Genomic DNA, 16931 nt, shown 5'->3' on the forward strand with positions numbered 1-16931 from the left:
TCTGACCTTCATATACATGTCGCGTGTGCAGGTCCAAACACACGTGCATGCACGCACACGTAAATGTAGCAACAACAAAAAAAAAAACTTTCAGAAAACAAAATTTTGAAGGCATATATAACTTAAAATACTGATAATGAGATCCACAGAGCTCACCCATGATATCTCTGTCCCTAGAGCCGTAATATCATGAGTCACCGAGGAGGGCGGCGGGCATATAGGAAGGACCTACATGCAAATCGCTGCCCAGAACAAGATGATGACTGTGAAAACTGGGTGGCAACTGCATGCTCCATGCTGGCTTCAAATGGACAGACTCCACGGGCTCCCTGCCTCTCACAAATCAAACTATGTTTACTAGTTCCCCTACCTCTCGACCCAGAGGGTCTTTGGGGTTCCCCCTTTCATCTCAAGTCTCCTGACAAGCACAGCCATTAGTGTGGATTCCTGCAACACTTCAGAGCCACCGGGGAGAACCGAGGCTTCGACTGTGTGTTTCTTGTTTCATTTTACCTTACGATAAAGGCAGTACACATTCTCATCGGAAGCCTGCAGAAGAAGGCTGACAACTAAATTATATTTCTTTGACTACCACTGCAAATCCTTAGGGACTGGAAAATTCAATCCACTGCAGGGCTGACTATAAATAGCCACCTTCCTTCCTGCCACCTCCAGTATGAAACCAGCAACTACAAAAAAAATCACTCCGCAAACCAGCACGAGCCCTCCTTCCATGGCTGTGAGGCAGAGAGGAGCATGGGGACATTTGAGCAGGACAGGGGACAAGCCCAGGTCACTGAGCTTTCCTGGATGGATGGTGATGGTGACAGAGGAAGGGGAGGAGGGACTGGGGAGAGGGGGGTCTAGGAGACACACCCTATCAGCTTTGGTTTAGGTTTTCACAAAGACCCCAAGTTTGAAGTCTGCTTCTGAGCACTTCCTGAGTACACAGTTTTGACCAAGTGATCCACCCAGCTCTCAACGCCTCAGTTTTCAAACCAAGAAAAATAGTATCATCTCCATGATCCATTTGTGGATTAATTAGATTAACCATGGGAAGTGGCAACAACAGAGAGGGATTTCTCGGCCTTTGTCCTTTGCCCTGTTAGCGTTGACAGAAAGCTGTCACAGAGAATACCGTGTAAAATATTGAGCAGGCAGCAACCCTGGTCTCCATCTACCAGATGCTGTAGCCCTTTCCAGGCTGTGGCAATCAATCACAAATGCCTCTTAGGCACTGCCTAAGAGAAACGAAGCAAGCAGACCCTTTGGCCAGAACCACTGCAGTTGGTACTTAATAAACATACACCTTTTCCTTCCTCCTTCCAAGTCACCCAAAGTTAAGAAATTTGAGGAATTATTCTGGACTCCTCTTTGTTACCTATAATTGGGTTGGGTTTTTTTTTCCTCTTTTAGAGATCGCCACCCAGCTCCCAAATAAATACATGTTGACTTATTCTTACTTATGAATGTCCAGCCTTGGACTGGCGTGTTTCTAGCCAGCGTTTCTTAAATTATCTTGTCTATCTTTTGTCTCTGGGCTTTAACCTTTCTCTATTACATGTACTTTTCTTTACTCCTTATTCTACGACTGGCTGTGGGGCTAGGTGGTTGTGTGGCTGGCCCCTGGCATCCTCCTCTCCTTTTCTCGCTTCTTCTTTTCCTCTTTTTCTCCTTCTATTTATTCTCTCTGCCTGGCAGCTCCACCTATCCCTCTCTTGCCTTGCCATTGGCTGTTCCTTATTAGACCAATCAGGTGTTTAAGGCAGGAAAAGTAACACAACACGGCTTCACAGAGTTAAACAAATACAACGTAAAAGAATGCAACATGTCTTTTCATTATCATTTCTACAGCGTAAACGAATGTAACACATCTTAAAACTAATATTCCACAACTGTTAACCTAACAGGCAATAACCAAATCTAGTGGGGTTTCTCTCCTAATGTCCTCTGCCCTCATCAGCTCATTCATTTTCACTGACACCACATTGAGCCAAGCCAGCCTTCTAAGGCTGTCCAACTTAGATCCACTCTTCCAGTGCTCCATGGTGCGCTTTATCTCTGTATGGATTTATTTATTGATTGATCCAGTCACACTGGAGCTAAGTACATGCTCTACCACTGAACAACAACCCCAGCCCCCAGGGTGAACTTTAGACAAGCTCAGACCTCAACAGGTGACTTCCTGTGGCATACAAGGCTGCTGTCACAGCCTAGCCTCCAGACCACCTCTTCAGTCCTGAAGAACACCACAACACAATGCAGCCTAACACTTCCACTCCTGGAACTAGACTGTGTTAGCTCAAGTCCTGCCCAACACCTACGATCTTGGTTATTTAAACCTCTTAGTGCATTGGTTTCCCACAACTGCAAATGAGATATCAGTACCTACCTCAAAGTCCTACTGTAAGTATTTTGGCTCATTTAAATTTTTTTCTGTTTTAATGAACACAAAAAAAATCACATTTATTGTGTATGATTTGAAATATGCATAAGTTGAGCTAAATGGAGCTAACCAATACATGTTTACCTGACATATTTTTGTGGTAAGAACACTTAAAATGTACTCCACTACTTTCAAGAATGCAACACATATTTTATGCACACAGGTGCATATGCACCTGTACATGGGTGCACCTGCACACAAACACAAAAAAAATAAAAATAGCACATCGTTATTGACTATATTTGCCATGCTAGACCACTGGTGAGCTCGTGTCTCTAATATAGAACACATAATACTTAATTACATCAGTATTTAGCACAGGGACAATTCTGCAGCTAGCAGGTGAGGGTGCTGGCTAATCTGATGTCAAATTGACACACAAACGAGTCGTCTGAAAGGTCGGAGCCTTATTGGAAAAGATGCCTCCATAAGACCCAGCTGTAAGGCATTTTCTTAATGAGTGACTGATAGGAAAGGGCCCAGCCCATTACGGAGGGTTCCATCCCTGGGCTGGTGGCCCTGGGTTCTATAAGAAAGCAGACTGACAAGCCAAGGGAAGCAGCATCCCTCTGTGGCCTCTGCATCAGCTCCTGACTCCAGGTTCCTGCCCTGAGTTCCTATCCTGACTTCCTTCAGTGATGAACAGCAATACGGAAGAGTAATACTCAGCTGAATAAACCCTTTCCTCTCCAGCTTGCATTTTGGTCATGGTGCTTCCTTGCAGCAACAGACACCCTAACTATGACTGTGAGCTCTTCCCAAATTTCCAAACAAACATCTCTGTCCATCCATGAAATGGGTCTAGGCAGTGGTCAGGGAACAAGGACAGCCAAGGACAGCTGGGTCCCCAAAACTGCAGCACTAGGGCATTTATTTTCACTTAAAAATTCAGTATAATTGATCAATTGCAAAGCTGGGCGTCTGTCCTGCTTCGACTCAAAAGTCCCTGTGCAGTCCTTTTTCTCCTTCACTCTGCAGGTTCTCCCGAGCTCCTCAAATTTCTTCAACTTGTCCAGTTTTTTTTTTAAAATATGCTTGGTTTGGCTTTTGCTTTTCTGAGACAGGGTCTTGCTACTTAACCTGCACTGCAAGTCGAGACCCTCCTGTCTCAGTCTTCAGAATCTCAGGCATTCACACCACTTCTGGCTTCTCTTTCTGCTTAACCTGGATTGCTGGTGCTTATAATTCAGATCACTACCACACTGGCTGGGAAGTGACTCAGCCAATGCACCTGCTGCCCAGCCCAACAATGTGACAACCGGATTCCCAGGACTTACATGCTGAGAAAGCAACGAGCTGACTCTAGCAAGCTATCCTCAAACCTCCACAGTGTACACACACACACACCACAACACAAACACACATCCCACATACACTCCACACCGCACACAACACACATCCTATACCCCAACACACTCCCACATACTCTCCACAACAACACTCCACACAACACACACTGCTACACACACCCCACCCCACACACAACACACATCTCACACACACACACCACATACGCACACTCCACAACACACACACACACACACCATTTAATAACAAGCAGCTCACAGACTTTTGTGTCAAAGAGATGCTACAAATAGAGGGGCCTGGAAATAGAGAGTTCTGGATCAATGGGCCGAAGTGTTTCAGTCCTGCAGCCTGACGAGTTGTGCGGACAGATGGGGGTGATGGCTGCACAGCCCTCTGAATGTACTGAATGTCATGCCTGCTTATATACAGACAACACTGCCAATTTTGTGTTATATGTTACTACCATTTAAAAATTCCTTTTAAAAGCAGGATACCTGAGTGTAGCAAAGGTTAGACAACACCACAGTCAGAGTCTGGGGAAGGAGCCATTCATGGAATGAAACAGAAAAGCAGAGTGGTTTCAACTGCCCCTGCAGCAGGCAGATTCTCACATTGTCTCTTCACCGGAAGTTATCTGAAGACTGTCACAGGCCAGAAAGATGCCAAGGCCCAGAAATTCTCAGGGGCAGATTCTTCACCTGAACTAAGGTCTCTGGCTGTGATCACAGCTCAAGAATGGGCTGTTAACAAACTCACCCAAAATCTAAGTTCTCACAGAATCAATTCTGCCCAAAACATAACATCGATCGGTGCTTTTCAACTCACACGATCAATCTCAAGACCCCAGATTCATGCCAAACTGAACTCAAGGAAAGTAGCTCTCTCAGTGTTCATCTTGCCCAAGGATAGCTAGAGACTGTGACCAAAAGGGATGGCAGAATGGACATGCTTCGGCAGAACAAGAAGCTGCCATACAAGTGACCAGGGCCAGCACTGCTGGCTCCTCCTCTTTGGCCAGCCGCCCCACCATGTGCTTCTGATTCTTACTTTCACTGGGGTGTGTGCAGCTGTCCTGTTCTGATGCAGGCTGTGTCATAAAAGATATGATTGATGTGAGTTACCAAGACATTAAAAGAAAAAAAAACCCTCCTGCCTGATAGGAGAAAAGTACAGTATTGGTGATGGTATTATTACCCACAGATTCTTGCAATCTGGGGTACCTTCCTTGAGGAAAGAAAGCATGTACTTTTTATGAAACCAAAGTACTCATTTTCATTCTTGTTCTCTCTCCCCCCTTCACCGTTCCACCGTGTGTGTGTGTGTGTGTGTGCGCGCGCGCGCGCGCGCGCGTGCACACTCCGTCTTCCCAGATCCATGCCAAGGGAGTTCTGAATGGGGAATAAGCAAAGGGGTGGACCATAGGGCAGCACAGCTAACTTGGGCAGAACTCCAGGGTGGGGTAATAAAAGTCCTTCCCATCCTTCCTTGTCACATACTGCTGAGGGATGAGCAGATCTAAGCCTCTGTGAACCGGAGGGCACACAGGGAGAGACTTCCTGTGGAAATGAAAGCTCCCTAATCTTAAGAGAAAGTCACAGGGCGCCATTCCCTTTCCTCTGTGAGCGAGCGGTATACAAAGAGCCTGACTCTGGCTACCAGTAGCTACTACCCCCAGATAAACAAAGCCTCTGAAAAGAGCAGGATTATGGATGGCAGAGCAGAGAACAGAGCTCCCGCAGTTCCTTAATGGCATCCCTAGGCTGGCAGACCTGACCTGGGAGCATGTTCCCTAAACGACATACAAGTCGAGAATTCGCCAAGAGCAGTTACAATGCCTGCGACAGTGACAATAACCTGCCTTCAAGCTCAAGTATCACGACATACACACAGAGACTGGCCAACTCAAACCCCCAAGTTGTAGGACACTGCCAACAGTGGCCTGTAAGTGGGGGAACTGGGGAACCACGAGCCGAGTGAGTGCATGGAACCCACCGACAGACTAACCACACATAAACTGGAAGACAGACGCATCGTCCTTCATAAGTACTATGCAGCTGAGGTAGGGTTCTGATTTGTCTTAGATTAGAAATGGCACAGTATCTGTCAGCTCCACCCTTTCATTTGGGAAGGGACAAACTCTAGGTCACACCCAACACTTACAGGGCATTAGCTGCAAGGCGAAATAAAAAGCTCCTGGCCCCTCCGATATTTATGTGAAGTGGTACAGCAGAATCCTGTTAGGCATCCATCACTAGAGCAGAGAAAAACATTTGCAGAAGGCAGTGAGTGGTACATGTATGCTCCAGATATTTGGGAGGCTGAGGCAGGAGGATGGCTTTGGCCTTTGAGTTCCAGGGCTAGACTGCGCAGCAAGATACAAAATGAAATAAAATCAAGCTAGCCAAGGCAGTGAAACAGATTTACATTAAGAGGTGTAACTCCAAACCTAAGAAAACCAAAATAGAGACCGACTCAAGTCAGATACCAGCCCATAATCTTCAAAGAACACCCCAAAAACTTTGGGAGAACATAAAACACGATTAGAATTAAATTGTTCTCATGCAACTGTCATGCATAGAAGGGTGGAAACACAAAAATCAGGTGTCACAGGAAAGAAAACAACATCTGTAAAAATATCCACTTTACCAGCCAATCATGTATCCTTCCACCTCCCACTCTGGCAAGGGGATGACCTTGGTACCCTTGGTAAAAAGCACAAGGCAAACACATGTCCAACTGAACAAATATCATATCCATATTTGTACCAAAGTCCTTTCAAATTTTTTTAACCTGAACCTGAAGAAGAGGTGGGGAGGGGGGAGGGGCTTTTCCTAGTTTCCTTTTACGTTTATAAATTTTAATTATACATATTTATGGGGTATATACAGCCTAATAATGAATGCATACAGTGTTGTAAAGACCGTTTCTATCTCCTAAACCATTAAATTTGAGATTAGCCTGTGGCAATCACACACATTTATGGACACTGTTATTCAAATACAGTATGTGATTACAGCAGCTTGTACATCATAGGCACCGATCACATCTAGGCAAACAGTATTTCCATTTCCCCGTCACTGCTTCTGTGTTCAGAGTACTCAAGTTCCTCTCTTTAGTTATTCATAAAATACATAATAAGTGCTTATGGAACCATAGTCATCCCACAGTTCTGCCTTACTTTTAAACGTATAAAGAAAAAAAGAAAGTCTGTTATGGAAACAAATACAAGCCAATAAGAAAGAAAATGATTTTATAAATTATCTGCAATCCCGTTGTTGAAAGTTTACTAAATCCAGCCACTAGCCTGCGGGGACAGCCATGGTCATTTTTTTTCCCTATGTGTAAACTCTTGTGACAACAGAATTCTATTGCACCAGTTTTCTGAGTGTCTTATTACTGACATCGCCACATCAGTAAGTCCTCTTCTGCACTATCAGCTACCCACACCCGACGGCACCCTCTGCTCAGCCTCTTTCTGGCAGGGAAGCCAGGAAAAGCTCTCACCCCGGGCTCCAAGTGCCCTCTCTCATTAATATTCACTGGCAGCTAAGACAGGACTGCAAGGCAGGCATACCAAAGACCAACTTCTCAAGAATCCACGGAAAGGTACCCTAGGGCCCAAAACCATCTTGGAGAGGTCGGCTCATAAAGCCATCGCGTTCGTGTACCCTCTAGAGCAAAGGTTCTCAACCTTCCCACTGCTGCGACCCTTTAATACAAGTCCTCAAGCTGTGGCAACCCCCAATGAAATACAGTTATTTCATTGCTACTTCATAACTGTTGCTAGTGTTATGAATTGTAAGGTAAATATCTGATATTTAAATTACAGGTTGAGACCCACAGGTTGGGGACCACTGCTCTAGAGTTAGGAAGACTCAGTCAGGAACTGGGACGAACATTTAATCAGTAGAGTGCTTGCCTTGCAAGCTGATGCCAGGGGTAAACCCCCAGCACTGGGAAGAAGGAGAGGAAGGAAGGGGAGGGGAATGGAGTGAAGGGAGGAGAGGGAAAAGGAGGGGAGGGACAAAAGAAACAAGAAAGACTGCTGTGGAACAATCTTTTTGTACACTGCAAAGATGTGTCACTCTGATGGGTTTAATAAAAAGCTAAACAGTCAAATAGCTAGGCAGGATTTCCGGGCAGGGAAGACTCTGGGAAGAAGGTGGAGTCATCAGTGGGACACAGAGGGAACAGACCTGCAGGAAGAGAGGTAAAAGCCAGGAGTCACTTGGCAACATATAGATGAATTAAAATGGCTAATCTAAGTTATAAGAGCTAGTAGGACAATCCTATGCTAGAGGCCGAGCTTTCATGATTAAAAATAAATCTCCGTGTCATTTTCTATGAGCTGGCAGTCCAAAGAAAAATTTGTTTACAGAAGACGGGGGAGGGGTGAACTTTGCGGGAGAGCACTTGCCTAAGAAGGCCCTGGGTTCAGGTCCTAGACCCAAAGATTCATACAATTAGTGCATTCAGTAAAAACTCTTCAATTCAGACTCCCTGAACTTCTCAGTGAGGATGTTTCACATGCACACCAAAATTATATAAACCTAAGGTCTGGAAAGATGGTTCTTCCAAAGGACCCAGGTGTGATTCCCGGTATCCACAGGGCAACAACCATCTGTAATTCTAATCCCAGGGTATCCAATGCCCTCTTCTGGCCTCTGCAGACACCAGGCATGCTTGTGGCATGCACACAGGCAAAATACCCATACGCAGAGAGAGAGAGAGAGAGAGAGACAGAGACAGAGACAGAGAGAAAATTAAAACTGCTTACAACTCTGCTTCACTTATAACAGAAGTGCAAGTGGGACAACTCGGTGTAACCTCCTTCAGGCAGGAATGTGCTAGTCACTGTTTCCAGCTGTACTTACCACTATTAAAGCAATCTCAGCCTTTTAACTACAATAGGGTGACTTTATAATAAAACACAATGTAAGCCAGAAATGGTAGTGCATACATGCCATCCCAGCACTCAGACAGCTGAGGCAGGAAGACCTTGAGTTCAATTCTAGCCTTAGCCCTATAGTAAGACCACACCTCAATAGCTCCCAATACACACACACACACACACACACACACACACACACACACACAGAGAGAGACAGAGAGAGAGAGAGACAGAGAGACAGAGACAGACAGACAGAGACAGACAGACAGACAGAGACAGAGAACATAATCCAGAACAAGCCTAAGGCCTCAGAACCAGCCCTTAATCAAACAGAAAGTGGAAATGTAATTATAAGGCAAAAAGCTGTTAACACACACAGAAACAATCAAAAGTTGGGGTACAACTCAGGCTCTCATTGCTGCAGCCCAGGTCCCCGCCATGTGCCCTCTGCCTGGGAGACAGAAGCAGAAACATGACAGAATCACTCAAGTACCATTCCCACCTGACTTCAGCCTGCTGAGAAAACCTCCGGTACCTAGAGCCCTGACCAAGCGACAGGGAGCTGGACAGCACAGCAGGACATTCCCTACAGGGTGTCTGTCCTTCATGGGACCACTACCCCAATGAGCCCTTTCACGGTCCAAGTCCAGATGGACAGCACATCACAGCCTCTTTCAAACAGAAGGAAACTCATCCCTGAATGGCCCTTTTCTCCTGGAAAAGAGAAGCTACAAAGAGAATACAAAGTCCCTGAGGATGCCCGCCTGCCAAGAAGTCACCAAACGCTGAATGTGACGAGAGTCGGCAATCTGAGAGGTTTGACATTAGACTTTGGTGAGTTTCGAATCAATACACGGTTCTGCACTCAGGGACAAAAAGTCAACTGAAGTGTCAAATTCAAACCAGTTACCCAGATACAAATAGGGGTAATGGCTTTTCTCGCTTGCAGACATTATACAGCAACAGTCAGCAGTGGGGCCGTCTGAACTCAGAGCAAACCTGGACGACTATCACGAAGTATAGACAGGCACAGCTGCCAGCTTCAGCTAGGATCTACGCTGCAGGACTGTGCTGGGAATCAAGAATCTCTTTAGCAGGGTTAGTGATGTAGCTCAGTTGGCAGAGTGCTTAACCTAACAGGCACAAAGCCTAGGGTCTGGTCCCTACAACTACATAAACTAAGCACGGAGGCATTGTAATCCAGGAGGAGCAGAAATTCAAGAGTGTCCCGGGCTCCACAGTAAATTAGAAGGTTGACCCGGGGGTACAAGTCACCCTGGAATCCTGTTTCATGAAAAATAAAAAAATCTTTTTAGCAACTAAGATTAGAGTGGTTGTTGCTGGTTCTGTCTCGATGGCACAGAAAGGCATACACAGCACAACCGGAAGCATCGGCAATTTCTACACAGACAAGGGAGGACTGGGGCAGAAAGGATCTCTGTGTACTGGGATGCTGCGGGGATTTCTCTCTCCAAACCTAAATGCCTGTCACTCTCTCCTGAAGTTGTATCCATCCTGGGTAAAATGAACCTGGAAAACAGTCAGAAAATTGATTGCTCTTGCTGTTTTATCTATTGAGAATCACACTCTGGGTGTTTTTATTATTATTATTATTAAATAAGTCATTTGTTCTTTACAGAAGTAATTGGTTTTAAAATCTAGTGTCTCTATTTTTATCTCCAAATCATGCTGTCATTTCCAAATTCTACCAACAAGCAAGGAGCCCAAAGTTTAAACATTAAACGGTAAACAGTACAAACATTGCCACCTATAGTCAGAAAGCAAGAGCATCGGTTTGTACGGCCACCTGCACGAGAAACACCTTACGTCAGAAGTAACCTTCAGTTTATCCTCCCCACACCCTTCACTAATCCCAACACTGGATTATTTATTACAGTATGATCATCTTCCTTAATGTGGACTGTCAAAAGATTGCTGTAGTCCCAATCACAAAGATTGGAAAGCCAGGTGTGATAGCATGCGTGCAGAGTCCCAACTGCTGGAGAGAGAAACCAAGAGGCTGGCGGGAGGCACAAGGCGTCCCTCTAAAACACAAACAAAAACAAAAAACCAGAAGGACAAACTCATCTAAGCCAACACCTGCAACATCAAAACTGCAAACTTGAGAGATTCCCCCCCCCCTCACACACACACACACACTGTTCTTCTAGTCTCTCCCCTCCCGGCTCTGCTACTCACCAAAAACCCAAAATTCAGGGCAGCAACTAAATCTGTTCAGCTTACCTTTTAACTAAAACAACAACAACAAATGTTAAGATAAATAATACACTTTCATTCTGTCACATACAGCCACTTTATTTCTGATTTGGGTTTTGATTTGTCCCAGAGCCGTGGATCCAACCCAGGGCCTCAGGCATCAAGTCCTGGTTTTTAAATAAGCTATTTGAAACACTACACAGAGCAGAGAGGTGATTAAATGAGCAATGAACACAGGTTCTTCTAATTTACCAGGAAGTCAAAAGTGTTGTTGCAATAATGTTACGTTCTAAAGTGATTCATAACTTTTAAACAGTTTTAATGACAGGCAACTCCTATGCAAGCCACTTCACCAACTGACAGTGCACAACTCAGTGACATTGACTCCATTCACAGGAATGTCTTCCTCGAACACAATTCGTTCTCTTTTGAACACACAGTAAGCCTATGGAAGTTCCCCAGATTTCTGAAACCAACCTTCAGAAGCATATTTCCCAGTAGTAAGAGTGTCCCCTGTCTCAGAGGTGGCCTAGCACCACAGACTATCTGAGTTCTCCATGGCGGCTGTTTCCATCTCCCATCCCTTCCAACAAATTTCTTATTCCTTCAGTTAAAACAGCTGCTTTTCAGTAATAGATAAATAAATAAATAAGTCGTGTATTCTGACAATAAAACAATGAAACAGAAATTAAAAAAAACAAAACAGCCACAGTTCCTCTTCTCTTGAGCCTGGCTAACCTCCAGCTCACCATCCCCCTGCCCCACCTCCTCTGTGCAGCAGGGATGACAGGTGTGTGCCACCACAGCTGGGGACACAACATTCTTGGTGAAAATTAAAACTCTGAAGAGGGGATTTAAAACACCATTCTGTCTGCCCACTTGACAACAGAAAGGCTCACAAGTGGGAGCCGGCTGGCCTCACAGGGATGAGGCCGAGGCTTCAAGCTCTAGCACTGCAAAAACAGACAGTCTTTAAATGGCTCTGTTTTACTTTCTTAATGTGCAGCAACTCTGCCACACACAATTCACACGGTGGCCCGGCCCTGGGTACGCAGCATATGAAGGAGCTTAACCCTGACCCAGGACTGAGGGTGCTATGACTGGGAAGACAGTCTAGCCGCCCCCACACCTCTGGACACAAACATTATCCACACAGTGACGGCCGACAGCAGTCTTGTCCTGAATGTCTCCCACAACTGCCAAGATGGTGTGCGGGGTTTGACCAGTCACTTTAGAAACGAGCTCACAGATGGCTGTTTGCGCGGCCCCACGGAGGCTCTGGTTTCTGCACTGCTATGCTCAGCTGAGACTACTCCTCTTTTTCTAAGTCTTGCCCGGATGCAGGTACAGGTACGGATAGAGATGTGGAAATCTTGAAAGGGCTAACATGAAGCTGCAGTCTCAATGGCAAAGTATCTGCTTAATACGCAAAGCTCTGAACCGAACAAAAATGAAACAAAAAACTTCCACTACTAGAGATTCTGAAGCCAACCACTTAGAGTAAGAAGAACTCATCAGCTCTGAAATATCCTTGTTTCCTATTTTAACACCCTTGAAATGAAGATACCTACTAAAGCTGACAGTGTGTCTTAACTTGACAGCAATCTTTGCTCTTCTTTTAGTGGCACATAGAATAATGATATATCTTAAGATGGTCAGGGCCTTAGAATGAAACCAATATGCTATCTAGGGCCAAGGTAACCTTAAGTGTACATTAGCAAGTTTATAATTACGTACAAATCAGTAGAGACTCTTAAGGTCACAGAGAGCAAAGAGCGCTGAGGGTGGTAACACACTGCCACACAGGAGAAGCACAGAAAAGCGCTAGCTATTGCCAGGTGAGACTGTCACCCAGAGAAGCCGCACTTCTCAGCGTTTTCACGAACTCTCCCAGGCTTTAACGCGGTATGGAGACCATACTAACGAGAGTTAGCACTCAATTTTGGTCAAGGAGTGTGTGTTTGCAACCCATAACGTTTAGCTCATTTTGCACTACCATGGATAATCTAGCTATGCAAACCTTTCAAGGCGCCTGGAGGAAGAGAGAGAGTGGGGAGCATACTTTAAGAACTCAGGCTCTCGGGCCAACAGGCCTACCCACTTGCTGAATGTTTTCACACAGTTCATTTGAGCTCTCTTAGCTTCCAATCCTCAGCCAGAAATGACAGCATACCTCAAGAGTCCTTAATGAAGCATATGTTAGATGATACACAGTTGTTTATATGGAAGAAGAGGTATATCCAATTACCATCTTACACCAGCCTGACCTTCACTTTTATGCCATTTGCCTCTTTCTGGCCTCCAGAAACACTAATGTCTAAGTGAGTTATCTTATTGTTTTGTTTGGGGCTGTAGGATTTTTGTTTCATGGTTCATCTGTTTGTTTTTGAGAAGGTTCTGGCTCTTAGGCCAGGCTGGCCTCAAGCTCCCCATCCCTTCCTCTGTCTCTATGTGCTGGGATACCACAGCTAATCTCTTCCGAAGGCTGTCACTCAAACTCTTGATATCTTATCCAATAGAAAATCTCCCAAAATGATACCTTTCTCAGGTGTAACGAAAGATTCCAAAGAGTAACAATAATATTCCTGAGTAAACCATGCCAAAATAGGCTGCAGACAGCCACAAATAAATTCAAACAAGAAAAAGCCCTTCAAGGACCCAAGCCAGATGCAGAAACGAGTCCAAACCTTTCTGATTCCAAACCAAAGCTGATCCTCATCCATGAATTAGAACTGTTGTTCATTAGCTAATCCCTTTAATACCAAAACTCAATTGATGGTAATTTCGATTTTGGTTCCCGAAACTGACATGCTTTAGATAAGAGAGACTATGAATTCGAAATCATCCAAGGAAATTCAGCTACAATGCATATATAGCACATACGCCCACAAGAGCAAAACCTACATCTGCATCCTTCTCATTCAGTACCCTAGCCAGACCTTAGACTGATGCCCCAAGCTGCAATGTCTTGGCTCTGGCATCCTGCTATGCTCCGGGTTAGCACCATGCTTGACCAATAGCAGTACGGAGTTCACAAAGTGGCTTTCTAAGCTGGGATGGGACTAAGTTCATTCCAAATACACAAAGCTTTCCACCACCATCACACACGAACAACACAAGTCTACTTTCAAGATAACCCTGGGTATAGTGCCTGTTTTTCTGAGGTCTACAAGTAGACTCCTTTCTACAGCTACACGAGTATCTTCATGTGATTCTTGCAGCCCACTAGTCCTTCCTATTTAACACAACTTGAGCCTCTGGTAATGTTGGTTTCACTGGGCAGCCCGCTTTCAGAGCCTGTTAATCACGCCCATTTGTTTGCTTACAGACTAATTTGGGAGACATAACAAACCAAGTAAATTTAACAATTTGTTGTTAATACTACATGAAGGCATTCTGTCCGTCTTCCTGAGCAGAGGACCCTCCCACACCAAACAGATACCTTAGAAATATGAAAAGAATCCTTTTCTATTGGTGAGAGAAAAATGAAAAAGGAAGGCAGACGTGGCTTATGTGGGATCATATCCAATGTGTGAGGAGCTAAACAGAACCATCCACAGCAAGGCAATACCTAGATAAACAGTGTCTTCATCACCTCTTGCTATTCCCTGTACAGTCCCTCTGACAACATGCAGGCGCAGTCACAGGCAAAAGCCCCACACACTCAGGTTTTGTGTCTATGTTCTTCACTTTCACACCCAACACCAGTCAGGATCAGCAGTGATTCTCGAAGACAAAAGTGCTGAGATGCGCCCGTGGATTCTGACACTGGCTGCCAGGGTAAACAAAGCCCTCGCGCACCAGGGACAGGAAGGATTCCTCCAGGCAGATGCATTTTCCAAAACAGCCTCAAAATAATTCTTTCAAGGAGCTCTTAAAAATAAGCATGTTATTTTTAAAAATTAAGAGACCCTAAGATGAAACGCAGCTGTCTTCTCCCTTGATACCTCATCCAGGGAGCCCTTTGTTCAGGAACGTCAGTATCTCAGCACCTCCAAAAACTAGGACTGCCCTCCAGCTCCAGACAAGGAGCTAAAGAGAATCCCCTGGGTAAACAAAACAAGTCTACTTCCACCCATCTCCAGGTAACAGCACACACGAGACACACACACACAATTTATTTTACACAAGCACGGCAAATAATCAAAAACACATCACACAATATTTGCATTGTGATCATTCTTTGATAAAATAAACAATCCAGCAAGCACTATCAAAAGATAAAATCAACCCCTACACGCCCTGCCTACCACAAGATACCCATTTCATTCCACACTTAGGTAGAATATGCACACACAGACACACACACCCCATGCCACAGTAGGAAAGCTGTGAAAGGCACACCACACACACACACACACACACACACACACACACACACACACGCCAGTAGGGAAGCTGTTGCAAGCAAAGCCACACCGTGAATCTGTCTCAGATAATAGACTCTGTTTAAACCCCACCCCCATCACCAGAGAAAGAGGGAACCTCAGAAAGAAAGGAGCGAGGGTAAGACAGAGAAATCGAGAAAGCCCAAATTTCCAGGCATCCACTTTTCATGAAATGCACAACCAGGATAGGAAATACCTCCCTGCTGAGTAATGCTTCATGGGTTGTAAATTCACCTCTCAAAAGGGGAGCCAGACCTGGGCGCGCACCCCGCCAGATGGCGAACCACTCCTACCTGCTCCATCCAGCCTGCCTGTCACTCCGCGCCCGCGACAGGCCTCCCACCCCCCTTTTTGGCAGAGCAACACACCAATAAGAGTCGAGAATGGCTGGTCGAGTGAGGGCTGAGCAGTGATTTAGCAGGATCGTTTCAAACGAGGGAGTGGGGACCGCGATGAGCGAGTGAGGTTTTTTAAAAACAAAGCCCTCTCCAGTCAAACCGACCGTTTGGGGGTGTGGCTTATTTCATTCGTTTTATTAATAAAAGAGATCAATGGAGCTTTCTTCTCTCCACCCACCCCGGAGGTGCGGGGCTTTGAATCCTCCTGACTGGGAAGAAATGGCAGGGCTGCAAGCTTCCCCTAAGTTTCCTGCAGCACCTGCCTCCTTCTCGGACCACCTCCACACACCAAAATAGAAGAGTCCGGAACGCACAATCCCAGCTCCAGACTTTGCAAAACCCAGGGGCGGCCGCACGCAACTCTCCGGGTGTCCCCTGCTCTCTCCGAGATCTGCATGCATACAACCGCTACCGAGCGCCCACAAGCAAGAAAAGTCCCAGGGGGGAGACACCACCAGTCTCCTCAACAATCCCCAGATCGCCTGCGCCACGCAGAGACCCCTGCAGCGACCCAAACGTGACACACGTCACGGACTCCAGGCTGCAGGGGCATGACCAGGAAGGAAAGTTGCCTAAGAGCCCCGAGAGACGCGGCTTGCTGAGGAAAGGGACCGCGGGGCAGCGGCACACGCGGCCTCCGCCCACCCTGAGAGCCCCGGGCCGAGGAGCGCACCTCCCCAGTGAGGAGGGAGGACCAAGTCACCCACCGCTCGGGATCGCTCTGGGTCACCCGGATTCCGCGACCCACTGCTGGCAGGGGACACGCACACAGCGGAGTGGCCCCGTCCCTTCCCCACACAGCGCTCTGGGCAGGAACTCACCTCCTCTTCCGAAAGTCCGTAGACGGGTTCCCCGAGCCCGGTCGCCATGGAGCCGGCACCCCGCGCGGGGTCCTAGACGCTGCGACCGGCTGAAGTACGTCGCGGGGCCGCGACCCTCTGTCCTTCTGCGCCGCCCGGCGGGGAAGGGCCGGCAGGTGAGGCTGCACCCGGCCGCGGCGCCGCTTCCTCCCGGAAGGCTGCGGGGACGCGCGGACTGGCGGCTCCGAGAACGCGCCGAGCGGCGGCTTGGCCCAGCGCTCTCTCTCTCTTTCTCTCTCCACTCAGCGCTGAGCCCGCCGGGCTCCCGCCCCCGCCGCTGGCTCTCCCGGCCTCCCCAAGCCCGCTCGGCGATCCCCGAGACCCGCGCGCCCGCCCCTCGCCTGCTCCGCCCGGCCCGCTCTCCCCGCCCCGCCTGCGCCTCCAGGCGCCCACGGGGACCCCCCCCCCCCGCTCGCTGGGGCG

At 46.8% G+C, this 16931-nt stretch overlaps 1 protein-coding gene across 4 annotated transcripts in view; it reads right to left on the minus strand.

Annotated features, from left to right (window-relative positions):
- The window catches only part of Nedd4l (NEDD4 like E3 ubiquitin protein ligase), a 315839-nt gene extending 299169 nt beyond the window's left edge, over positions 1–16670 (minus strand). For 2 of the 4 annotated variants that reach the window (XM_075968476.1, XM_075968470.1), the window contains exon 1: positions 16470–16670. In XM_075968476.1, coding sequence (XP_075824591.1) covers positions 16470–16517 — 48 coding nt within the window. In that variant the 5' untranslated portion in view covers positions 16518–16670. Of the gene's footprint in view, positions 1–15543; positions 15583–16469 lie in introns of those variants that run through there. The other 2 variants (XM_075968469.1, XM_075968471.1) reach the window with 2 other exon arrangements.
- Between the last annotated feature and the right edge of the window lie 261 nt (positions 16671–16931).

This window comes from Microtus pennsylvanicus, chromosome 4 (assembly GCF_037038515.1).
Source record: "Microtus pennsylvanicus isolate mMicPen1 chromosome 4, mMicPen1.hap1, whole genome shotgun sequence".
Classification (NCBI taxonomy): Eukaryota; Metazoa; Chordata; class Mammalia; order Rodentia; family Cricetidae; genus Microtus; species Microtus pennsylvanicus.